Source organism: Pristis pectinata, chromosome 5 (assembly GCF_009764475.1).
Source record: "Pristis pectinata isolate sPriPec2 chromosome 5, sPriPec2.1.pri, whole genome shotgun sequence".
NCBI lineage: Eukaryota > Metazoa > Chordata > Chondrichthyes > Rhinopristiformes > Pristidae > Pristis > Pristis pectinata.
This window is the reverse complement of record NC_067409.1, coordinates 56,456,238-56,483,734: the sequence shown is the minus strand read 5'-3', so window position 1 is coordinate 56,483,734 and position 27,497 is coordinate 56,456,238. Positions and strand designations below refer to the sequence as shown.

The 27,497-nt window shown below is 38.1% G+C and overlaps 1 protein-coding gene across 1 annotated transcript in view; it reads right to left on the bottom strand.

Annotated features, from left to right (window-relative positions):
* Positions 1 to 346: 346 nt before the first annotated feature.
* Positions 347 to 27,497, bottom strand: part of zgc:85777 (uncharacterized protein LOC405871 homolog) — a 40,559-nt gene continuing 13,408 nt past the window's right edge. Inside the window, exons 2-9 of the mRNA XM_052016891.1 lie at positions 23,359 to 23,479; positions 19,758 to 19,887; positions 13,865 to 13,971; positions 11,706 to 11,873; positions 9,957 to 10,130; positions 7,719 to 7,880; positions 6,088 to 6,238; positions 347 to 2,241 (exon numbers count right to left, since the gene is read on the bottom strand). Of these exons, the coding sequence (XP_051872851.1) occupies positions 2,148 to 2,241; positions 6,088 to 6,238; positions 7,719 to 7,880; positions 9,957 to 10,130; positions 11,706 to 11,873; positions 13,865 to 13,971; positions 19,758 to 19,887; positions 23,359 to 23,479 (1,107 nt within the window). The 3' untranslated portion in view covers positions 347 to 2,147. The remainder of the gene's footprint in view (positions 2,242 to 6,087; positions 6,239 to 7,718; positions 7,881 to 9,956; positions 10,131 to 11,705; positions 11,874 to 13,864; positions 13,972 to 19,757; positions 19,888 to 23,358; positions 23,480 to 27,497) is intronic.

Sequence of the window (27,497 nt, the reverse complement as noted above, 5' to 3'; positions counted from 1 at the left end):
GAGAGAGATGATGAAATAGGAGTCAAGGCAAAAAATAAAGCTACTTAAAATGAAACAATTAAGGTAATAACACTCTATTAGGTTAATTTTCAATATGTGTGAGGTCATTTGTTTGACAGTTTAACCTACCCCATGTGTCCTTAAAAATATAGTTTTGTTATATAAACTTTAAATTGCATGGAAGGTTCTTTACTATTTAATTTAAAGAGCATTTTTATTTTATTTAAGTAATTATTCAGTTTAAGACCAAAAAGAATCGTATAGTCCATATGAATTTCAAAGTAGTAATCCCACACATCCTTATTTTCCCTTGTTAGTTGCTGCTTGGAATTAAAGTAAAACAAGGTAGTAACAAAGATTTATTTTTGTGTTCGTCATGAAAGAGCAAGTTCAGAGAAAATGTATACATTTTTCACTTTTCCCCATCACACTTTGGAGATTATGTCTATCGTTGTTACTTCATTTTCACTATTTTTGCTTATGAATCAACCACTGGTGCTCAAGTAGAACATCTTATTTGCAAAACAGAACCATAATGTGCAACATAACAGAAGATCAACCAATATTATAAAATTATAAAGCCTAATGCCATATCAAAATCAGATATAGAACCAACTAAGTTACCCCGTTTTAAGGTATTGACATGATAACTCAAACTATTAACAGGAAACATTCAACTTTAGGCAAAAGTGGTATATAGGAGAGGAGTTCCAAAGTTTTGCTCTGGAGGCTCTCAAAGAAAATCCATCTTACCCATGGTTTATATTTAGTCATATTTTTCTCAGCCAATACTTTGCCAAACCATTAGAATTCCAGTCATGGAACATCTTAATCATATTCCCAAAATCTGAATGATGGATTTAGGATTTTTACATTTGAACAGTGGATTTCAGCAGTAGTTCCTAGTTGTTAATACTGGTTAAAATAACAGTGAATCTTGTATTTTGTGTTAAACGTTTTCACCAAAACTTTACCTATATAATGATCTTAATACTCTGAAATGTATGTGCAATTTTCTAGCTTCACAAAGATCCACTATCCCAAACTACCATTTCTGCTTAGGCACTTAGCATTACTTAAGGCTCAGTGATACTCCATCATTTGATCTGCTATCAAAATTTTGGCCCAGCCTTGGAATTGCTCGATTTGTCACCTACCCTCCTTTCCCCACAGTATAGGGTTGGAGGCCCTAGATTGGACACCAGCTGTTTCAGGTGCCAACTTTCACAAAGTGCATGGCGTCATTCTCCAACATTCCATACTCTCTTGTAATAAACAGCATTGACATAATTTTAAGGTGGTTGGAGGAAGGTATAAGAGGGATGTCAGGGGTAAGTTTTTTTTTGTACAGAGAGTGGTGGGTGCGTGGAACGCACTGCCTGCAGAGGTTGTGGGGGCAGATACGTTAGGGACATTTAAGATGCTCTTAGTTAGACACATGAATGATAGAAAAATAGGGGGCTATGTGGGAAGGAAGGGTTAGATCTTGGAGTAGGATAAAATGTTGGCACAACATTGTGGGCCGAAGGGCCTGTACTGTGCTGTACTGTTAAATTAAAAAAATGGAGATCCCAAACCGCAAAATCCATTTCTCCCTCCATAAAAAGGTAAAATAATATAATCAGAGGTTCATAGGTCTCAGCTGGAAGAATTTAAAGCAAAACCAAACAGCCTGCTTTCTTTCCATAGCACAATAGTTTGTTCAAATTCAAATAATCTGCATAATGGCTATTCCCTTAACATAACCACACAGAATTTTAAACTGATGACTCTACACATGGCCCTTTTTATTTCATTCTATTTAAACTCTAAATAACATTTTAAAAATCTGTTAAATTACTTTAGACTTTACTATTTGAGTTGAAATAGCCCCAATAATTCATAGCTCATAGGAATTAACTTAGATAAAAAATATAATTATTTGACTTGAAAAATACCTTCAGTACAAGCGAAAATGATCTTTCGTGTCCAAGGCAAAATCATTACAGAAGACTATACATCATAGTCTAGAATTTACATACTTTCTTGTATGTTAGCTTTTTCTAAATGTTTCATGAAATCATAAAATGTTACATAGAAATTACTAATAATGCAATCACTTTTTTTTATTATTGCCCATGTGTTGACTTAGCTATTGTGTTAATCAATCATTTCGTTCCAGGAAAGGTCCCCATGTACTTGCATATGATGGACAACATGACTTCATCTGCACCAGCTCCAATTGACATCAACCTCATATCCCTCAAGGAAAAATAAGAAAACAATCAATCAATCATTCATTGACTGCATACAAGATACAGTATGTTGAAATCTAGCCGAGCAAATCAATGACCCAGAATATCCTGCTCTCACTCTGTCCAATACTTGCCTGTTGAAAATCTGTTGCCAATTTTTGGATGAACTTGGATGTAATGTGGTCAGAGAGGCCTTGCTTGGTGCATGGCCTTAGGGCCATAAAATAAAGTAGCTAAACCATTCCCCCAGGCTCACGTTTCAAAGCTGCCAAACAATTTGAATTCTTGTGTGTTTGACATTCAAAAATCATTAAATATTAACCACATTCATTTTTATCATTTTAAGATATTAGATATAATACTAGAAAAATTTAAAACAATTTAACACATTGAAGGTAACTCAAGTAAAAAAAAGGTAGCTGAATCTTACTCATCTCCTTTGTCTTCTCTATTGAGATGAATGGAGTTATTGAACTGCACCAGGTTAGACCGGGCATGGATTCAGCAGGCAGATTTCCTAGTGTAATTGTGGGGAGCAGGAGATTGATGCTCCGCCACTTGATTCCATGAGAAGTCCAACATCAGTGTACGATTGGAAAGAAAATCTCAATACAAGCATTCATGAAAAATTTGTGCCCAAGCCCAAGAATGGAAATCTTGCCAGTTCTAAGCAGAAGTGGCAGAATTTTCCAAATAAATCCAGGCTACTGATTTGAGCATCATCTTACTTTCAGCATTCTAAACTAATTTCCTTCATTTCTTGCTGTGACTTGCAACAAAAACTCTACAGAGCATCCTACACTACAATGATTTATTAAAATAACAACCCAAACAAACTTTGTTAATCCTTTCAGATACCAGGATTACTCAATGTCTTAAGTCAACTTCTCCTATCTTTGATAAGTGATAAAGATCCATGACATCAAAATTAGGTTAAAACCAAAGGAAACTGGTAGTTAATTGATGGTATATTTTACAAAGTAGTGCAGCTAGTAGAGCTACTACCTCACATTGCCGGGGGGGGTCTTGTTTCAATCATGCCCTCATATGCTGTTTGCACATTCTCCCTTTGACCAAGCAGGTTTCTTTTGGGTGCTCTGGTTTCATCCCACATGCCAAAGATGTAGGTAAGCGTAGTGGTAGAACATGGGGAGAGTTGATGGGAATTTGGAGAGAATAAAATGGAATTAATGTAAATGGGTGCTTGGTGATTGGCAGCGACTCAGTGGACCGAAGTTTTGCTTCTGTGCTCTATGGCCTCAAATTTGATCCTGCTACTTGAAAAGTAATGAAAGGAAAAGAAAAACCAATCAGAAGGTAAAACTGTTCTTTTCTACATTTTTTAAAAAGGAATAAAAATAGTCTTCCTATAATTACCTGAGCAGGTATTGTCAGAAGAACATCACTGGGGTAATGCTATATGTAAATAAAATACAGGGAAACTTAACAGGAGGGAGTTCACACCTATAATGGAATTTGTCTGGTTTGCCCTCAAATGTCCAAATCCAAACATAGATTTGAATAGCAACTTTCCTTGAAGCTTCAAATTAAAAATTGATGAAGGTGTGAAGGCAAGAAAGAAAATAACGTTTAGACAAAGGACTGCTGATGTCATTCAAGAAGCAGCTTGAAGTTTCAATAAAACTGTGATCACATGCTATTTGATGCAGAGTTTGGTCCTTTGCTGGGCCCTGGAGATTGCTAGCAATACTTGATCACTTTCTATTGTGCAAGTTTAGTTCTCATTGCTACCTTAGTTGTGCATACAGTTCTCTGGTTATCTGTTGCGATAAAATCGGAACAGTTAAAAAGACCAAGCAGCAAATTTGCAGATATTTATGAAATGCAAACAACATTACACATATGCTATTTCATTTCCTCAAGATATCAAAACATTAAAACCATTAGTTTTGCGTTTCTGTCACACGTAGTGCAGACATCTCTCTTCTGGCAGTGACAGCTTGCAACTACAACAAGGTCAATCCCTCCTTTTAATTCTAGTAACAGCTGCAAATTCAACAAAAAAGGCACCATAGGATTCCTTTGCCCTTAACCATGGCTTTCCCTCCACCACAGTTGACAGGGCTCTCAATCGTATCTCTTCCGTTTCACACACTTCTGCTCTTAAATAGTCTCCTCCCATCCATAGCAAAGATGGCGTTCTCTTTGTCCTTGCCTTCCACCCCACAGTTTCCACATTCAACACAAGATCCTCCATAATTTCACCCAACTTCAAGATAATACCATCACCAGACACATTCTCCTCGTCCCTCTCATCTTTCCAAAGGAATTATTCCCTCTTCCATCTCCAACACCCACTACCCTTCTCACAAGTACCCACACAATTGTAGGAAATGCAACAGCAGCCCTTTTAGTCAGATTCATGGAGAGATACTGCATTAAAATAGACCCAGAGTCTATGCCCACTATACAGCACCCAGTTTTACACTCATCCTACCCTAACCCATTTTTACTTCTTCCCTTCCCACCAGCTAGGGATCCAAACATACCATCCAGGTGAAGTAGCAATTCACTTGCATGGCTTAGTTTACTTTACTGCAATTGGTGTAAATGACCTGGTCTCCTCTACATTAGAGAAATTCAAGACATATTGGGTGACCATTTTACAGAACATCTCTGTTCAGTCTGCAAGTATAATTGAACATCCAATTGACTGTCACCTTAATTCTCTGTCCCATTCTGACTGTTTTGCCTTTCGCCTCACACTGACTTAACGTGGCCTGACGTAACTTGGGGAACAACATCTCATCTTTCTGGGTCACATCCCTCAGGATTCTACAATGATTTCAATAATTTCAGATTACCAGCTTTTCTTTGTCTTAGAACTGAGTAACTAGCTTTCTCTGCCTGTATCAGAACAGGCCATTTCTGCTTTTAATCATCCATCTGTGATATTGACTCAGAGTTTCCTCCATGACTCACAGCCTCACTATTTGCAACACATTGTACTTTTGCCTTATCATCACCTTATAATTGCCCTATAAACCAATTGACTGGAGGATTTATCCCCACTGTACCCTGTCCTCGCTTTATCACATATATTCTTTGTCCTATCCATTCTTCCCGTAATTTTTCTGGAACTTTTACTAATTTGTTCTCTCTCTTCCCTGGTTTTGTCAAAGAATCTTTAACCTGAAATGTTAATTCTGCTTTTCTTTCCCCCCAGATACTGTCTAACCTGCTGAGTGTTTTCAGCCTTTTTTGTTTTTACTTCTTTCAAGTATTTACTCCAGCAAGCAGAACTGTCTTTTTTATCCCCACCACCTCCAATTCTGTAATTTTCATTTAAGTGGATATTGTATTTTATCCCTCTCCAAAAAAGTATGAAATTATTTTTCCCCCATTATTATTATTATCTCCACTGAAATTATATTGAATCTCCCAATTCAAGCCTTTATTTAAAGTCCTTTTAAAATCACCAATAAATATCATTGCTGAGATCATTATTCTATTACCTTTTTTAATATCTGCTATACCATATTGTCTGGAGATTGAAAGTGATATGCTACAACTATTCTTGGGTTTCTTCCAAAGCATTCCAAATTTTAGCATGTTTAGAAAGTAGCTGTATTTTTCTGGGGCTACGCTTTGCAATCCACATGATTTTCCCCTACATGAAAATCTATAATACAAGCCAGCTCATAGTAAAATGATATTAAAGATCTTCAAGATAATTTACACACTTCACAACCCTTAATTGATTGTTGAAATATCTAGTATTATAGATTTAATTTTAATGTAGATAGTATTTTGGTGGAGGTTTCCTATAAAATATTAAAAAAAATGATTAAACTTAATTCATTCCTTCATTTTTAAAAAAAAAGTTGCTTACCTATACAGTCTGCTGACCAACACTTCATTGGTAAAGCCCATTCCTCCCCAGAACTGGAGACAGCTATCAGTAACCTCACGAACCAGACGGCCTGCCTTCAACTTTGCCATTGAGGCTAATTTGGTCACATCTTCCCCTTGAATATATTGAGCTGAATTAAAAAAAAAACAAGTCAACTTAATTTAACTTTTATGTGAAGGAAATATAACAAAGTCTACTGTTATAAAAAGAGTCTCATATTTGCTGGTGGATGAGGGCAAGGAGACCAGGTTTGACATAACATAACTACAAGGTGATGTTAGGTGAAATGTCACCTCAATTCCAAACATCCCCTGCCTTGGGCAAACTCCAACTTCTTTGTGACATGTAAAAATTTTGAAAGTTGTGACATATTTTTTTGGTAGCAGAGTATCACTGCTGACAGGAACACAAATTCCCCTGATAAATCCAGCGATCTAATGAATAGTGTTGTTGTGTCAGGCAGCTATAACAAGCAGTAATTTTGCGATGCATTTTAATAAATTATTTAAGCTAAGTCTCATGTTACAGTAGGGTATTAAAAACTGTTTACAGATCTTATTTGAACTGTGTAGCAAAAAATCTATGCCCTTTTAAATGCAGTTGAAAGTAACAAAAAACTAACAAAAAATCCAAGTGTTTAAATTAAATGATATGCACATATAAAACTATTTACAGCACCATTAACTGTTTAGATGCACATTAGTGTGAATCAAGTACATTCAATCTGAATAATTCAAATATCTCAGCAAAACATACCATATTCATAGCATCATTCAAGCTAAAGAGGGAATCTAGCTCATATGATGCATTTAACAAAATTTCCAATACCAATTTACCCACATCCTCTCTCTTTTCTAAGGTTATTCACTTGCCTTGATTGCATGCTTGAAAATCTTATGAAGCAAAAAATGGTTTCCATCCATTAAGTCAGCAATCAGTACAATTCTCATTAATGAAATGTAAGATTTTAAACAAATGGAATACCACTTATAATAAAATAACACTGACACCAATTTGCATTTTAAAAAAAATACATGATGTACATAAATAAGTTCCCAGCTGGGTAATTTTTAAAAAGGATGCAGCTGGCAGAAACTCAGCAACCTGGAAAGATACATGGGGACCAAATTACCCAGTCATCCTGCTGCCTTCTACCAGGTTCCATTATCAATTTGGTTGTTGATCAGTCAAGTACGCCAAGACCAAAGCTAGCAGAGTTTTCTTCAAACTGTGTACATTGGGTGATCTAGACCTTCTCTCCATTTCCCTGATCAAATTCTCCTGAACCCCTGACTCCAACAAATTTCCAACCACTCATCTGACTATCCAAAGCCAATCCTGCAATCCTAGCTGTAACCTCTTTCCCATGAACATTTGCTTCTTCAGGTCAGTTTCTGGAAACATTCCAATGAAAATTAAGAGCTCTGTGCAATAAGATCAGCCGGGCCCTCATTTCCCTGGATTTCCAGACACCACTTTGGAGCAAGCCATTTCTGCCCAACAAACATCCACACAACCCTTTTAAAATTAGCACCATAGTAACTGAAGAATTAATGAAAATGAAATAACACTGTTTGAATTTGAAAGTGATTGAGTTACTAAAGCCATACCAACACAACGATAAAGAAGAGAACGAACAAGTTCAATTTCAGTCTCAAGTTCAGCAAGGCGATAGTGCACTGTCTGGTTATGCAACACAGGTTGGTTAAAAATTTTACGTTGTCGTGTATATTCAATTGTTTCTTGTATGATATTTTTCATCGGAGACAATACTGAAAAGAGAAAAATAAAAGATATTGTAACTGAACTGAGATTTTAAAGCAGCTATACTGTGCATTCAAACATCCACACAGTGAATTTATCGTATGAAGCCATCTTGGATTATATATAAAAGACAGCCAAACAATATACTCCAGATTCCTTCAGTTTTGAACATTATTAGTACATTTTTGTGGGATAATTACAAGGATTATTGATGACTATTTGTGAGCTTCATCAAGATCCTACCCTTTCTGGGATTCTAATGCCCATGTCCCTCTCCTTTCCAAAGTCCTTGAGCACATTATCATTTGCCAAAGTGTGCTCATCTTTTTTGCAACTTCATCTTTAAATTTCTACATTTGATATTTCACTAAAATGATCCTAGTTGATATCATAACTGACAGATATTTTCAAATCTTCTCTGGCCATAGATAAGTAACAAGACTGGAGGACAGTGAATGTCTTTATTCAAGAAGGGCAACAGGGATAAGCCACATAAGTACAGGCCTCCAAATCTTACATCAGTGGGAGGGAAGTTATTGGAAAAAATTCTGAGGGACAGGATTAATCTACACTTGGAAAGGCAAGTTTAATCAAGGAATAAACAGTATGGCTTTGTAAGAGGAGATACTGTCTGACTAATTTAATTGAATCTTCCGGGGTGGTGATTGAACATGATGATGAGGGTAGTACAGTTGACATGGACTTCAGAATGAACTTTGACAAGGTCCTATTCGTTAAACTGATCCAAAAAGACAAGTGCCAATGGCATCCAGGCCAATCTGACAAATTGGATCAGAAATCGGCTTGGTGGTAGGAGGCAGAGGGCGATGGTCAAGGGTAGTTTTGCGAATCAGAATCAGTGATGTATCACAGGAATCTGTGCTGGGACTATTACCCCTGAGATATCTTGCTTTTTGCTTAATTGCTCCATAACAGCCAATTGAGTCCTCAAGTGAGTCTTATATTTTCTCTTCTCTGACTCATCTTCCCCTAGCCAGAACAAGTATAGTGTTCTCCTGCTCCTCATTTTCCATCCCACCAACTTCCATGTTCTATGAATCATCCTTTAAAATTTCCGCTATCTTCAATGAGATTCCGCCACTAGGCTCATTTTCCCATTCCCTCTGCTTTCAACATTCCAAGGTGACTGTTCCCTTCACAATTCCCTGCTCCACTCTTCTATCTCCACCAACCACATCCCTTCCCGTGCAACCACAGGAGATGCAACATCTGATCTTTTACCTTATCTCTTCCACATACAGGCACCCAAGCAGTCTTTCCAGGTGAAGCAGAGATTCACTGGCACCTCTACCAATCTAGAGTATTATATTTGCTGTTCAATATATGGACTTTTCTACATCAGAGAAACCAAACAGTCTGGGGACCACTTTGTGGAAAACCTTCACTTAGTCAGTAAAAATAGTACTCCATAAAACTGGACTCTGCACTACATGCATTAGCAAAAATTCTAAAGGTCCGAGTTAGCCCCTACTGATAGTAATTACAGGGTAACCAGTTCTAACTAGTGACCTACAATGCATCTGACACTAGCAGCCAGCTTGTTTACCAAAGACTCACTACATTTTAGAAGGAGATCATCCTTAAATTTCCCCAATCACTAAATTCCACATTTAGTACTCTGTACAAGCAGTTCTACATAGGTTGGTCTCCAACGCTACTTACACCATTTGTCAAAGGCCTCCTGTCTATATGGGAAAGCCTACAGAGGTTCCAAAGATCATACGTTCTTTATCAAATGACCACATAATTCAACCTGTGTAACACAGTAAATGTTGAAATCAACCTGATAAACAATATACAAATATAACTTTGCTTTTCCTCTTTGAAGAATCTATTGAGGACAATATTTTCTTGATTTTGCTTTTGACTTTGGTAAATACACCCTTTTTCATGCTGCTGCTTTCGGATGTTTCACTTTTTCTAAAAAAAAGCTGCAGCATTCTCTTTCAATTTGCTATAGTTCTTTCATTGCTTTCAAGTTATAACCCAAGTTTCCAATTTTTGTTCTCCACAAATCCCACTAAAGCCATCTAATTTGCACATGAACAACAGAAATTACTTACTTACTGCAACACTCCACATACGTTCTTCTTGGAATTGTAACATCTGATAGGTGAAGCCCATTCCTTCATCCCCAATGAGATATTTTCTTGGAACCCTAACGTCTTCAAAAAAGATCTCTGCTGTGTCAGATGATCTCATGCCTAACTTATCGAGCTTCCTAGCCACATTAATTCCTGGAAAATATTATGTATACGATTAGTTAATTTAATCACAAAGCACTTCGAACTGCTTTCCTGTACTGAAGAAATAATTCTTTTAAGAACAATAAGTACTGGTAATTAATCAATCAATTGATTACATATTAAAGGTTGTAGATCCCTCTACAAACTTAAACTCATAACCCAGGTTGACACTTCCATGCAGTGCTGATACCAGGATTCAAAAACTTGCTCAGTGGACACAAACTGTTCAATGTTCTATCTGATCATTGAATGGTAATGCATAGTGGGAGGATAAAAGCCACCAGCAGCTTCAGGTCACATTCAGGGTGAGACAATAGAGAGAAAGTGGATCTCAATAGCTGTTTCTTCTGCTCTTCCAATGCTCAAAACTCCTCCCAACCTTCATCCTATTTACATTACTCTCTCTATACCTTTCATCTATCCCCTGCCCTTCCTATCTTGTCCTTTGTCTTTATCCGTACTCCTTAGAATTAATTAAGGTCTGTATTTCCTTCTTCTTTCAACATCTTAACTTCTATCCAATCCACCCCAAGATCATGTCATTTCACCAGGGTGAGTAACAAATGGTCATAATCTTTCCCTCACCTATTTCTACCAATTCTATCCATTTCCTTCAAAGCAGCTTGTTGGCTCAATTTACTTCATTTTTAATTAATCAAATGAAAACTAGGAAAGAAACCAATTGTTTTTCTCTTCATTGCATTGCTGTATGGAATTAACAATTAGATTTCCTAATAATCAACAAACATAAGTAGATAAACAATAGAGTCAAAGTTCAACTCTTTATACATTGGACTCTGCCTTTCCATTTCCTACTGGTTTTTATATCTCTCGGGTCCCATTCTCTCTTTCACTCACTACTCTCTATTTTGTAGTTTCTATAAACTTTTCAAAATACCCAAGCAATGCAGGCTGAAAATTAGGAAGGCAGAGAGAATCATTCATCCATAGAGCTGAGTGATTAATAGCAATGTATTCAGGTACACAAGCTACAATTTGAATGCTGAGACTGAAAAATTCAAATTCAAGTTACAGGCTTTTAGGTTTAGGCAAAAACATTGTTCATCTCCAGGGTTTTGTAAGCAGAAGCCTTAAGGAAGGCATTAAAGTACAATCCAGTGAATAGATTTAATGTTTAGAACTAATTATCGTGAACATTCAAAAATCTATGGCTGAGAGAAAAAAATAGTATGCATAAAATATTCTCTGGAAGCATTTTGAGCAGTCTAGGACCATACTGAGCATTCTCAAAATAAATTTTCACAATAAAATATCGACTGTGTCTATGGCATATTTTGCCACTGAAAACATCAATTACAGTGCTACCCAATAGAATAACAGTTACTTCAAGTATTTCTAATGAGTATTTCATTAAACACCACTGACAGTGCAGGGGTTGGGGTCTGGTCTCAATCACTGAGATGGCCAAATTCACATTTAATGAGTATGGGTCAAATGGTTCACAGGATTTCTGATATCCATTTATGTATTAGCAGCACACAGGGCAGTGAGACCTTTGATAAACCTTTCATCTTACCTGTATTTGATATTCACTTGAATTCTTACCTGGTAATTTCATGGGCAGACAAATGAGAGACTTGCTTTTGTGAAGAGGCCCATCACTGGTGTTTGCTAAAAGACACATCCAGTCAGCTTGACAACCATTAGTTATCCACATTTTCCCTCCATTTATTATATAGTCATCTCCGCTCTTTACAGCTTTCGTCTTGATATCTGTAAAGATGAACAAACCTTAAGATATTAAACACAACAGAACAAGATCTACCAGTTATAGTGATCCAAAACTTTGTAGAATTCAAATGGTCCTTGCAACAAAATTATCAACTGGATCTCAATGAATGTCCCTTCAGGAATTCACATTTTAGGAAATATCCTGTTCATGTGAAATCTAACTAACCAGACCAGTTTAGTTATTGTACAGTATATAAGATTAAGCTAAACAATTCTTTTCACTTTCTAGAATGCAGTCCATAAGAATTCTTCCATATAATTAGTTGCTCAGTCAACTTGATGACATCATTGTTGCTGGATGGAACAAATCCTATCATCTGATGTCAGGGAACGGGAAATCCATGTCACGAAGGTTATTAGCTTTTTCTAGGTTAAGTTGGTGTTCAGTGACAGATGGCTTCATTGCTGACTACAAAATACAGGCTGTTTTCTTCTATAAATCTTAGCTACTGACAGTCCAAGTAATTTTCATTTCACTGGCCTAAAGGCAATTTTTACATTCACCTGAAACAATGAAATGAAAAAAAAAACACTAATATTACAATATAGGTCTATTGTGTTATTAAGTCCAACTCTGGAGCTATTAAATCTTATCAAACCAAACCAAACTATCTTATAAACAGAGCTCCAACCAAAACTAAACAATTCCATTCCTCATTCATATTGTTTTATCCTCTAATCTTCCTTTGTGGGCATTCTCTATTTATTGATATTTCTTAGGTTTATCTCAAAGTTGAAGGGAAAGGGGTGATTTTAAAAATCTGTCTGACCAACAGGAAGAGTTGGACAGGCTTTCCATGGCACTTCCAAAATATTCATGCAAAACACTATTTCAACAGCATTATGTTTAGTTTCTTTTCAGTAAGATACCAGCCATATCTAAATGGGGCCGTATTCATAGTTGAGGCACATTGGTTTTTGGTCATGTGAAACTCGCACAGTGCTAATCCAACAATGAAATATGGAGAAGCAGCATGTTTTGAAAAAAATATTAGATTAGGTTTGAACTTTTAATTCTTTTCATGCTTATTGGAAGGAACAGAAAAAGCAGGTATACTTTGAGCTTTACATATAAAATTAGGGCAGCAATTTTGAGAAGTTGATAGTCACAAACTACAAATAGCAGTTCATAAAAGCTGAAACACAAAATGTTAGTATTACTTCTATGCCTATCGCTACAGCCCACATCACAGTGTAGACACTCTCGTCTTGGATGTAACCAAAGTCAAACCCCAATTAGAAAAGGAACATTAAAAGGAAATTATAACAATGTTTCACATTAATAATATTTAGGATAAAAAAAAGTATTTCAATAAGCAAAAATTGCTGCAGTATATAGAGATGATATTCATTATTTATGTTCTAGATGGTGAGAGGTAATAATCTGCTGTTTGTGCCTCTCAGTGCTTTTATTTTCCTTTTGTTCTCTTGCTGATCAATTACGTTTTAATTTTATTTCCCCCATCCAGTCTAACACTATGCTTTCCTTTGATTTTGAAGTTCTACATTTTTGTACTTATTTTAATTATATTTTCTATCATCTTATCACCCAACTTGGAAGTAGGCAATTCTTTGAAAACTTATCTGGAGCCCCAGTTTGTAGTTAATGGAAAATCTAAATTCTGAAAACTAAGGCGGTTACAATTCCGGCCCATTGAGGATAACAATATGGTCAAAGTCAGCTTGCAATTGACAAACTAATCATTGATTGTGGAAAGTCAACAATACCCACACAAATAAGATGACTTCTGGCACTACAAAATATAACCTTCCCCCTCCCACCCTTTAAGTGTGCTTTTAAATGTGACCATTAAAAGCTGGAAATATGCATATGCTCTAGTAGTTTTAAGGAACACTTAAGTAATACAAGCAGTGATTAACTTAAAACAATCTACTTTAACATTTATTTGACATTTAAAAATTATTTGTATTGTTATGCTCTACTCTGTTTACTAAGTAACAATATTATGTACTTGCAACATCAGATCCAGCTCCAGCTTCACTGACTCCTAAACAGGCTACCATGTCTCCAGCAATGGTAGGTTGAAGAAATTGGCGTTTCAATTCCTCTGAGCCAAATCTGGGAAAGAAATGAAATCTCATTTTGGACTGTTGCTTTTTTTCCCCCTTAGTCAACAAGCTCTACAATGCACAGAACTTGACAGCAATAAAAAAAAGATATGCTTTATTTTGCAAGAAATGAGAAATCTGACTTTGGATTGGTTTTTATCCTGTTCTTCAAGAATAATCTGTTGCCTAGAAACTGGATTGCTCCTTTTATTAATCGTCTAAATTGATGCTGCGTATAACACTAAGTGCCCATGGTATCCATGCAAAAATTTGTGAAGTTGGCCAAAGATGTTTGTAAGTGCATCGTGTTTTAGCATGTGCTAAAATGAGATATCATCCAATATAGCATTTTGGTGTACACTAATCAGAGGCAAACTTTATAGAGCTATGCCCCATGGCAGACAGATGGCAGCAACACACAATAATGGCAGTCACCGAGGAGAGGGGATGCAGGGGAGAGGAAGAGACCCTCATGTTTCACTCAGTTCCTTTAATTGAGACAGATATCAGGAGAAACATACTGTGCTGTGGAAAGGGTTGGAGAGCAAGGAAACCCACCAACATTTCTGGCAGGGGATGGCTGCACTGATGTTCACTGGGGGTACAATTCCCCACATAATGAAATAATGTTGAAAATCTCCATAAGAGTATAAGACATAGGAACAGAATTAGGCCATTCAGCCCATCGAGTCTGCTCCACCATTCGATCATGGCTGATTTAATTTTTAATTTTAATTTTATTTACAGCATGGTAACAGGCCCTTCTAGCCCAACGAGTCCACGCCGCCCATTTTAAACCCAAATTAACCTACCCGTATGTCTTTGGAATGTGGGATGAAACCAGAGCACCTGGAGGAGACCCACGCAGACACGGGAGAATGTACAAACTCCTTACAGATTTATTTTTCCTTCTCAACCCCATTCTCCTGCCTTCTCCCCGTAACCTTTGACACCCTTACTAATCAAGAACCTATCAACCTCTGCTTTAAATATACTCAATGACTTGGCCTCCACAGCTGTCTGTGGCAATGAATTCTACAGGTTCACCACCCTGTAGCTAAAGAAATTCCTCCTCATCGCTATTCTAAAGGAAAATCCTTCCATTCTGAGACTGCACCCTTTGTCCTGGACTCTCCCACCTGGAAACATCCTCTCTATATCCACTCTATCCAGGCCTTTCAATATTCGTTAGGTTTCAAAGAGATTCCCCCCCTCATCCTTCTAAACTCTGACGAGTACAGGCCCGGAGCCATCAAATTCTCCTCATACATTAACCCTTTCATTCCCAGGATCATTCTCATAAACCTCTGGACCCTCTCCAATGCCAGCACATCCTTCCTTAGATATGGGGCCCAAAACTGCTCACAATACTCCAAATGTGGTCTGACCAACACCTTATAAAGCCTCAGCATTACATCCTTGCTTTTATATTCTAGTCCTCTCAAAATGAATGCTAACATTGCATTTGCCTTCCTTACTACCAACTCAACCTACAAGTTAATCTTTAGGGAATCCTGCCCTAGGACTCCCAAGACCCTTTGCACCTCCGATTTCTGAATTTGCTCCCCGTTTAGAAAACATTCTACAGCTTTATTTCTTCTACCAAAGTGCATGACCATACACTTCCTTATGCTATATTCCATCTGCCACTTCTTTGCCCATTCTCCCAACCTGTCCAAGTCCTTCTGCAGACTCCCTGCTTCCTCAACACTACCTATCCCTTCACCTATCTTTGTATCATCTGCAAATGTGGCCACAAAGCCATCAATTCCATCATCCAGATCATTAACATATAACATGAAAAGTAGTGGACCCAACATCAACCCCTGTAGAACACCACTAGTCACCAATAGCCAACCAGAAAAGGCCCCCTTTAATCCTACTCTTTGCCTTCTGCCAGTCAGCCAATCTTCTATCCATGTTAGTACCTTTCCTGTAATACCATGGACTCCTATCTTGTTTAGCAGCCTCCTGTGTGACACCTTGTCAAAGGCCTTCTGAAAATCCAAGTAAACAACATCCACTGATTCTTTGTCTATCCTGCCTGTTACTTCCTCAAAGAATTCCAACAGATTTGTCAGGCAAGATTTCCCCTTAAGGAAACCGTGCTGACTTCGGCCTATTTTATCATGCGCTTCCAAGTACCCCGAAACCTCATCCTTAATAATGAACTCTAACATCTTACCAACCATTAAAGTCAGGATAACCGGCCTATGATTTCCTGTTTTTGCCTCCCTCCCTTCTTAAAGAGTGGATTTTCCAGTCCTCCAGAACCATTCCTGAATCTAGTGATTCTTGAAAGATCACGGCTAATGCCTCCACAACCTCTTCAGCTACATCTTTGAGAACCCTGGGGTGTAGTCTGTCCAGTCCAGGTGACTTATCTACCTCCAGACCTTTCAGCTTCCCAAGCACCTTCTCCTTAGTAATAGCGACTACACTCACTTCTGCCCCGACTCTCTCTAATTTCTGGCACGTTGCTGGTGCCCTCACAAGATGTCAAGTTGAGCTCTATACACTGCACCCTGCTCTCAAATGAAGAACCTTATAATGAGACCATGCTGCAACTAATGGATAAGGAGGCAACTGCGCTCCAAACCACCTCCACTGCAATTGCTACCTGTAATCTTCCAGGAATGCCACTAATAAATGTTTCATTGTGATGACAACAACCCCTGTGATTTGATCATTAGAAGACATCTGTGCTGCTACATTATCAAAACAATAGTTTATTTTGTAACCTTTATCCAAAATAACTTCTATTTTGTCTTTGTAGGGAGAGCAGCTTCAAGTTCCTGGGCATCAAGATCTCAGAGGATCTATCTTGGGCCCAACACATTGATGCGATCACAAACAAGGCATGCCAGTGGCTCTACTTCGTTAGGAGTTTGAGGAGATTTGGTATGTCACCAAAGACTCTTGCAAATTTCTACAGATGTGTGGTGGAGAGCATTCTGATGGTTGCATCACTGCCTGGCTCCAATGCACAAAATCGAAAGAGGCTGCAGAGGGTTGTAGACTCAGCCAGCTCCATCAGGGGCACAACCCTCCCCGCCATCAAGGATATCTTCAAGAGGTGGTGCCTCGAGAAGGCAGCATCCATCATTAAGGACTCTCACCACCTGAGACGTGCCCTCTTCACATTACTAACATCAGGGAGGAGGTACCGGAGCCTGAAGACCACACTCTACGTTTCAGGAACAGCTTCTTCCCCTTCGCCATCAGATTTCTGAACGGTCCATGAACCCATGAACTCTACCTCATTATTCGTCTTTTGCACTATTTATTTATTTTTGTAACTCATGGTAATTTTTATGTCTTTATATCTTGCACTGTACTGCCGCTGATAAACAACAAATTTCAACACATACAGTATGTCAGTGATAATAAACTGGATTCTGATTCACTGGTTGAATGAAGGCAATGATAGGAAGCTTAGAGGTGTCTACCTCCATGCTCACGTGGGTGATTTTGTGGAGCCTGAAGACCATGATTTCTTTGGAGACCACATGCAAAGGCCACAATCCAGTCACATATGCTTATTAAGTGCAGGTGATAATTGCTCTGGAGGCACAAATGACATGAGTACTACTAGCATCAATGAGTCAAATTCTATGCCCAAAAAACTGTGTGGGCCACTTAGTTACAAATGAAAGTCCCAGAAGTGGCATCATTGCTTGGCAATACACTTCTAGAAGCCTCGGTGTTAAATGGTGGAACTCAGAGTGAAAATCATGGCCGTCACCTAGCATGCTTTAAATCTCTTTACTTTTCACAAAAATTGGATAGCATAGCACACAAAAACACAGTATTATAAATGACTTACTGACATTTCTATTGCTACTTAAATGAAAGATTATTTTTTCTGTTCCTTGGCTCTCGTGCAACAGTTCACAGCCACGTGAGCAGGAACATGATCCCAAGCTTCTTTGTAAAGAGATTCTAGAACTAACTACAATAAGGTGTATGATAACTTGGGTGAGTTGTATGCCAAGTATTCTTTTTACTTGTAGGAAAGAGTCTGACTTCTAATCATTAACTTTCTGCAAAACAAAAAATTAAGTCATGTCATTTGCAACTAATTCAACAAAATGTTAATGCCACTTACAGAACTACTTCTTAATTTGGAAGTATTACAATACAATCTCTATCTTATTTAAACAGCACAAAAACATGCCCTACAGCCAACCGTGTCCACGCTCACCATTAATTCCATTTTTCGGCTTTTGGTCTGAAAATATACAAAATAACCAAGGAAAGATCATTAAGCCTACTTTGGGTTTGGAATTCTGTTCTGAAATAATAAATACATAACGATTCTGATTCAGGTAACTGCCAGCGTCAGTGTGACAGGTGGAAAGTCCGCACTTCCCAGTCTTCAGGAAAATCTAGCCTCCGGTTCCAAAACATTCACCACCAATCTGTTTACGGCATGGTTAATTATTTCCATTTGTGAGCTTAAGAAAAATTTCAAATGAAAGGGATACTTGTAAAATGTAATATATAAATGTAAATGCCATTGGCAGACCAAATATCAGTATTGTTACTTTGTGATGTAATGACAACAAAATAATTAATTCTTAACTTTCCAGAAGTTCCCAATTTGAACTTCTCCAACTAGATAACCACCGTAGGTAACAAAATGACATGCTTTGTGACTCTAAAGTCTAATTCCATCAGTGTATTTGCACCTATCCTATTTCTAAGCTCCACCCAACTTGCCTGTGGATGAGCCCTCCAATATGTCCTCTCTGAGTACTGCTGTGACATTCTCCCTTATTAGTAGTGCAAACCCTCCCTCTCCTTTACCCCGCTCTCTATCATGTCTAAAACAACAAAACCCAGGAATGTTGAGCTGTCAGTCATGTTCGTCACATAACCAGGTCTCTGTAATGGCAACATCATCATAATTCCATGTACTGATCCAGATTCTAAGTTCATCCTCCTTACCCATAATACTCCTAGTGTTGAAATAAACACATATTTCAGCTCATCTGACCTACTATGTTTATTAGCCTGTCCCTTGCTGTCCTTCCTTTCAATCTTACTTGTCATACCATTTTTCTTGCCCTCAACCCTACCACCTGTTGCCCTGCTGCTGTGGTTCCCCTCCTCCTGCCACTCTAGTTTAAATCCTTTTGAGTTGAGTTATGGATTATGAGCTACCCACCCCCAGGATCACACATTTTAATCTCCATAACAGCCTGCCCCCACATTTGCTTCAGTTCATTTGCCACTGAAACCCTCATTTTCAGATGACTATTCCAATGCAATCTTTGCTGGTCTACCTTGTGCAACAATCTGTAAAGTTGAGGAAGTCCAAAGCTCCATTCTTTGTGTCCTAACTCCCAAATCCTGTTCACTTATCATGCTTGCACTCATTGATCTCTACATGTTCCTGGTTAAGCAATGCCTCAATTCTGAAGTTCTCTGAGTATTTTTCAAATCCATCCAGCCCTGCAATCCCTCGTTTGTCTATGCTTCTCCAGTTCTTTTTCCACCATTGGGAAATGAGCTCGACACTCCCTAACCCTCAATTCTGCTTCTCTTTTTTTTTAAATACAATCTTCAAAGCACATTTTTTTACCAAGATTTTGGTTTCCTGCCCTATCATCATTTTTTTGTGTCAAGAATTGATGATTTTGTTCCTGTGAAGTGCCTTGTGACACCTTGCCATGTTACAGGTACTAGATTTAAGACGTTGATGTTCTGCCTTCAAATTCTTTGATGACGCTCCTAATTTGCCTTTATTGAATAACTGTCCAAAAGGATGCATGCTGAAAGTTGTAATCATACCTGGCTAAAGCAGGTGTCGCCATGTCAGTCTGGACGCCAATAGCCATGGGAATTCCACCACAATGTATGTTTCCCAGCTCTTCTGCCACAGCAACATTATAGCTGAATTCCAAACCAAGGCCACCATATTCTGGAAGAAGAAACTAAAGTGTTTGATTCAGCTAGAAAAATGAAAGACAATATGTGACAAAGGTAAGTCTGTAACAGAAATAGAAAACACTTGGGGATTTGGATGCAGTATATATTCTTTAAATTGTAAGATCATAAGACTTAAAAATTAAGGAAGCCACACCCATCTAGATAGATGGATATTCAGGCAAAATCTCTTTAATTCACATTTAATTTTTCTTACATCTGTAGTTCTCATGGTTTCATTATTTAACCCAGCATTGAATTATATTTTTTAAATCTGTATTTTCTGAAATCTGCGATATCAACCTGCAGTAAAAAGACTGAAGAGGAAGGGCATCATCTTTGCATGGATTCTGCTGAATGTCTCCTCTTTATGTTATGTAGAAGATAACCTTACAGATACCCAATTCTACAGAGCAGAATAAATTGTGCAGGCCAGTTACACATGAAAATCCCAGAGGTGGCATCATTGCATGCCAATGCATCTTCAGAATCCCCTGTGTTAGGGAATGAAACAGCAGAAGCAGTGCAGGAATTGTAGCACACTCATTCTTCCATTCCCAACCTTTTCATGGATACATTAAAACCAAAGTCTATGCTGAATGGTAGACCCATGGAAGGTTCCAAGAGTCGTGAATCTGAAATATTAACTGGTTTCTTTTTTCACAAATGTATTTTTCGCATTTCCTATTTTTATTTTCGATTTCCAGCATCTGTAATTTATTTTTATTTCCATTTACTGATTCTGAAAACTTGATGTGTTTTTGTGTCTCTGCTTATAAATCCTTTTGTTTAGAACCAAAGACTATGCCACAGACCACACAACAACCTTCCACGACCAGGAACCTTCTATGCATTAAATTTGAAGAGTCAGGCTAAAGAATGGATCTTTGTAAATAATGAAAACAGGTATTTTTGTTACCTTTTAAACAAGAATATAGTTTGCTTTCAAAGCCCAACTTTTAAAAGCAACTCTCTCCTAAATCCCTTACAAAAATAATTGAAACCGGGTTATTGAATGACTGACCATCAAAAGAATGAGTTTCCAAATGTGATTTTTCAAATTTCACAGGCCACTTAAAAACAGTATATGCTGCTGTCCCAGCAAAATCACATTAATAATTGTAGAGAAGCGCAATTTCAAACATATATTGCTTATTGTTCAAAAAAAAAAGAAACACTACAGTGCTATAGTGATTCAGTGAAAAACTTCAAAATAACCTCAAGTCATAGATGATCCTACTACAACAGGAAATGCTGGAAAAACTCAGTAGACCAGACAACACGTGGAAAGAGAAACAGTCAATGTTTTGGACCTGCAACCCTTGTCAGAAATGGGAAAGAGAGAAATGTAAGGTAGCGAAGGGATGTATATAACTAAGGAAATGTCTGTGGTAGGACAAGTTGAAATGGTTTAACGGCAGTAGTTACCAGCACATTAAGCTTTTCGGTCTGTGGAATGAGTTGCCCACAGTAAGGTGGTGGGAGCTGCACAGCTGGTTAGAATTACACAAGTAAGATAAGGAAAAGTGAGCCAAGGTGATATAAAAAGCAGAAAGTGGAAAGTGCTGGAAAAAGCTCAATAGATTAGGCAAGATCTTTGGAAAGAGAAACAGGTTAATGTTTCAGATGAAACATTGTGTGCAGTTCTGGTCACCTACCTACAGGAAAGCTATCAATCAGCTCGAAAGAGCACAGAGAAAATTTACAAGAATGTTGTTGGGACTTGAGGACCTGAGTTATAGGGAAAGGTTGAATAGGTTAAGACTTTATTCTCTGAAGCATAGGAGAATGAGGGAAGATCTTATAGAGGTATACAAAAATTATGAGTATAGATAGGGTGAATGCATGCAGGACTTTTTCCCCTAAGATTGAGCAAGACTAGAACTATAGAACATCGGTTTAGGGTGAAATGTGAAATATACAAGGGGAATCTGAGGGGGAATTTCTTCACTCAGAGGGTGGTGCGAGTGTGGAACGAGCTGCCAGCGGAAGTGGTAGATGCAGGTTCAACTGTAACATTTAAGAGAGGTTTGGATAGGTACGTGGATGGAAAGGGTTTGGAGGGATATGGTCCGGGTGCAGGTAGATGGGACTAGGCAGAAGATCAGGTCAGCGTGGATTAGATGGGCTAAAAGGGCCTGTTTCTGTGCTGTGGTACTCTATGAGGGATCCTTTATCAGACCTGAGAAAGAAAAAAATGCAAGTCTAGGTAGCAGAGAAATGCAAGTGGAATAAAAAGAATTTCTCTGATAGAGTGAAGATATGTGGCAGGTGGCATCAGGTTAAGATAGAGCATTGTAATTTGTTGCTAATGTGGTTCTGGCATTCTGAGCAGGCTAGACTATATAACAAGAGGATAAGACAAAAAAAATGACAGCAGGCAGAAATGGTTCTTATATAGATAGGAAGAAAGAGTATGTCACCTAAAGTTAGAAAATTTGATATTACATCCGGAGGACAGCAACCTGCCCCAACAGAAGATGATGCATTCCTTCAGCTTACACTGTGTCTCATTGTAACAATGTAGGAGTTCATACAGAAAGAGTAGGATGGTGAATTAAAGTGCCAGACAACTGGAAGCTCAAGGTGGTTCCTGCTGACTGAGCATACACTCCACAAAGTGATCACCCAATATGCATTTGGTTTCCCCAGTGCAGAGACCACCAAATTGTGAAGACCAATTGCAGAACACTAGATTGGAGGAGTTGCAAGTGAATCATAGCTTCACCTGGAAAGATTACTTGGGTCATGGGAAGGGGAAAGGTAACAGAACGAGTGTTGTACCACCTGTAGTTGCACAGGAAAGTGCCATGAGAGGGAGTGATACACAGGGACAGAAGAGAAAACTGAACTTTGCTGCTTTTTGCAACTTCTCCGGAGTCATCTAGAACCATTTAGTCTAAGCTTCCTACAAGGTATTTTTGCATTCCTTCTTTCGAATGGCTCAATTGGTAGCTCTCTCAACTCTAAATCAAGGTTCTGGAATAAAACACCACTCCAGGAGCTGACAATGCAATCTCACTTGATGTCACGTTTAGGTTAGACTGTCAGAAGTGTGTCTTTTAGGTATCATAATAAAATAGGATAATGTTTTCCAATTCAACCAAACATACAAGATACTGGATATTATGTGGAAAAAGAAGTTTGCCCAATGTTCTTGCAAATCTGGACTTCTCAAACATCATCTACAAAACTCTTGTGTTGCTTTAGTAGTTAGATTCAATTATTTGCAATAGTCCTGAATAGAATTGCTGTAAAATGAAACAATCCATTGCAGCAAGATGCTCAGGGAAGAAAGAAGTTATGTTCTTGGTTTTACAAATAAACAGTAATGTACACTTGAGATTATATATTTTTTAAGTGTCATTTTAAACAAATTCTAGATTCAATTTTCATATTCCAGTTTCTCATGTTCAAGCAGCACATATTGCATAACTATAATTATAGAATCCAAAACACCAGTTACCTTTTGGCCTGTTAACGCCCAGGAAGCCAGCTTCTCCAAGAATTTTGAAGATTCTATGGGCTGGGAACATTCCTTCTTCTTCCCATTTGTCAACAAAGGGATTGATTTTCTTCTCAATTATCTACTTGAAGTAAAATAACCTCTTAGTAGCATTTTTGACAAGAATGATTCAGCGAGACATTGTATAAATACTGTATATATTATTTCATTTAAAAATATATGCCTGGTCTTTCTTCTGTTTGACACACGGTGGCCACTAATGCACTATAGTCATGATACTTCAAGGATTGCTGCACCACAGGCACTCTATGGGACTGTGATCCTCAGCAGACCTCACCTAATAACATGAGATCACTTAAAAGGTACTTGTGGCATAATGTGTTGGAAATGTCACTGAAGTCAGTGTCAAAATTTGATGAAGAGCTGCTGATTTATTTAGGTTAAAGACTTAGTCCCTTGGTCGGTGAGGTCAAAGAAGCATAATAATAAAAGGATGGAGAAGACAACCCAAGAGAAAAGTGCAATACTTTCTTTAAAGCAGCTTTTTGAAACAACTGCTCCAACAATTGTCGAATCGCAACAAATTTGTGGTTTGATTCACAAAGGATTGTTTTTCTCTGCAGGGGAAGATGGCATGGTGCTGTGTGTATGCGTTTTGTTTGTCTATGTACTTTAGTGTAGGGTGTTGGGTGGTTCATCTGTGTAAAGATTCAGAACTTGATAATGTGAAGCTAGGCACCTGTAGTACAGCAATTTATAGATTAATCTTACAGTAAATTACCAAACTCTCATTCAATTCTCATCCGTTGTAGGTCAAATATTTGAGTTACTTGTTAAAAAAATATGCACTGTGCATAAAAACTGGCTGCCCCTCAAGTACAAACCCCGTGGTACTCAACACATTCTGAGATTCAGTGGCCTTAATCCATTACATAACATATGGCACACACAAAAGTGATTAGCCTTGTCAAGTTTTAGCCTGATGCAGGTTTGGATTGTAATTACATGCAGCTTAATCATCTTAAGGAACTGTGGAGGTCATGGTCTCACCCAAAGCTAGCTGCAGAAGATAGAACTGCTTCTGCCAGTAGCAATGACTAAAACTCTATGATCTGAATTTTTGGAAGGTTGAGCGTTCACTCAGTTGGTTTTGGGCTACAGCTAATTATAACCTGGTAGTAATTACAATTACACCCTGACAGCTATTCCCATCTAGGATATGACTAACACAAGAGCAGTAAAGAATGGCAAACTCATTAAAAACACATCACTCCTCCAATCCATTGTTAATGCTAACAGTCTCTCAACAACCAACACCCCTCCCCCCAATACACAAACAAATCATCCTCCGTTAGTAATGGCACTTAAGTCTCTCTCCCTATTCTCTTCAGTTAAAGCTGGCACATTCTTCCAATAATTTATGCTGGCACATTCCCTCCCTGGTCCTGAACGACTCCTGCCCCACTCTCCACAATTAGTACCAACTTCCTTACCCAATCCACCACAGTAACATGGGTACTCATTTGCTCCATATTATTTTGTGTGAGAGTATAATAATGCTTCAACTTATTTTTATTTAAATAAAATTGAACTTTTGGACTTTTGGCTATCTTTTATCCAAGAAGCTAAAGATTTATGTCTGACATTATTCTGTATTAATCTTACCCAAAGTTCATAATGCTAAGATATATAACGTTGCAGAGAACAACAAAAAAAGGAAACTCAAGGAGTGAAAACTGAGGAGAACCTGATATAAAGGCAGAGGGGTCAAAGAGTGGGGGGGGGGGGGGGCGGTTGAAATGTAATTGGTACATAAAACAAGTCAAGGAGTAAAATCCAGTACTGGAAAATGCACGTTGAACGATAATGGGAGGTAAGCAAAGTTTTTCTCAAATAGATTTAAAAGGGACCTGAGTAGCAACTTCTTCACACAGAAGGTGGTGCATATATGGAATGAACTGCCAGAGGAAGTGGTTGAGGCAGGTACATAACATTTAAAAGACATTTGGATAAGTACATGGACAGGAAGGGTGTAGAGGGATATGAGCCACTTGCAGGCAATTGGGACTAGCTTGGTAGGTACTATGGTTAGCATGGACAAGTTGGGCCAAAGGGCCTGTTTCCATGCTGTACTACTCTATTTCCAGCAGTTGATATGCAAGATCAGCTTATCAATATGCACATCTGTATGAACATTTTTACATTTTAAAAATTATTACATTTATATTACAACTTTAATTATTTTTATCCCTCAACTAAAACCTACACACATACAGTACAAGTTTATACAGTGGCATGCAAAAGTTTGGGCACCCTGGTCAATATTTCTATTACTGTGAATAGCTAAGCGAGTAAAAGATGGCCTGATTTCCAAAAGGCATAAAGTTAAAGATGACACATTTCTTTAATATTTTAAGAAAGATTACTTTTTTTATTTCCACCTTTTACAGTTTCAAAATAACAAAAAAGGAAAAGGGCCCGAAGCAGAAGTTTGGGCACCCTGCATGGTCAGTAATTAGTAAAACCCCCTTTGGCAAATATCACAGCTTGTAAACACTTTCTGTAGCCATCTAAGAGGCTTTCAATTCTCGTTTGGGGGATTTTCGCCCATTCTTCCTTGCAAAAGGCTTCTAGTTCTGTGAGATTCTTGGGCCGTCTTGTATGCACTGCTCTTTCTAGGTCTATCCACAGATTTTCGATGATGGTTAGGTTGGGGGACTGTGAGGGCCATGGCGAAACCTTCAGCCTGTGCCTCTTGAGGTAGTCCATTGTGGATTTTGAGGTGTGTTTAGGATCGTTATCCTGTTGTAGAAGCCATCCTCTTTTCATCTTCAGCTTTTGTTTTACAGACGGTGTGACGTTTGCTTCCAGAATTTGCTAGTATTTAATTGAATTCATTCTTCCCTCTACCAGTGGGTGATGTTTGCTTCCATAATTTGCTGGTATTTAATTGAATTCATTCTTCCCTCTACCAGTGAAATGTTCCCCGTGCCATTGGCTGCAACACAAGCCCAAAGCATGATTGATCCACCCCCATGCTTAACAGTTGGAGAGGTGTTCTTTTCATGAAATTCTGCACACTTTTTCTCCAAACATACCTTTGCTCATTGCAGCCAAGAAGTTCTATTTTAACTTCATCAGTCTACAGGACTTGTTTCCAAAATGCATCAGGCTTGTTTAGATGTTCCCTTGCAAACTTCCGACACTGAATTTTGTGGTGAGGACAGAGGAAAGGTTTTCTTCTGATGACTCTTCCATGAAGGTCATATTTGTGCAGGTGTCACTGCACAGTCGCACAGTGCACCAACGCTCCAGAGTTCTGCTAAATCTTCCTGAAGGCCTTTTGCAGTTAAACGGGTTTTTGATTTGCCTTTCTAGCAATCCTACGAGCAGTTCTCTTGGAAAGTTTTCTTGGTCTTCCAGACCTCAACTTGACCTCCACCGTTCCTGATAACCGCCATTTCTTAATTACATTACGAACTGAGGAAACGGCTACCTGAAAACACATTGCTATCTTCTTGTAGCCTTCTCCTGCTTTGTGGGCATAATTTATTTTAATTTTCAGACTGCTAGGCAGCTGCTTAGAGGGGCCCATGGCTGCTGATTGTTGGGACAAGGTTTGAGGAGTCAGAGTATTTATAAAGCTTTGAAATTTGCATCACCTGGCCTTTCCTAACGATGACTGTGAACAAGCCATAGCCCCTACAAGCTAATGAAGGTCTGAGACCTTGGTAAAAGTTATCTGAGAGCTCAAATCTCTTGGGGTGCCCAAACTTTTGCATGGTGCTCCTTTCCTTTTTTCACTCTAAGATTGTACAAAACAAAAATAATACACTAATCTTGCTTAAAATGTTGAAAAGAATGTTTCATCTTTAACTTCATGACTTTTGGAGATCAGTTCATCTTCTACTCACTTAACTATTCACAGTAACAGAAATTTTGACCAGGGGTGCCCAGACGTTTGCATGCCACTGTATATGTGTACATACCCAAGTTTCAGAAGGTAAAGGAACAGGAGAGTCAATAGCCAAGTGCTGGCTGTTCAAGCCATAAAAGATGGTTATAAGATACTTGAATGAGAACATTTGCCACAAGAATGTTAATTGCTTTGCTACCTCAAGAATTGGGAAGTAAGAGTA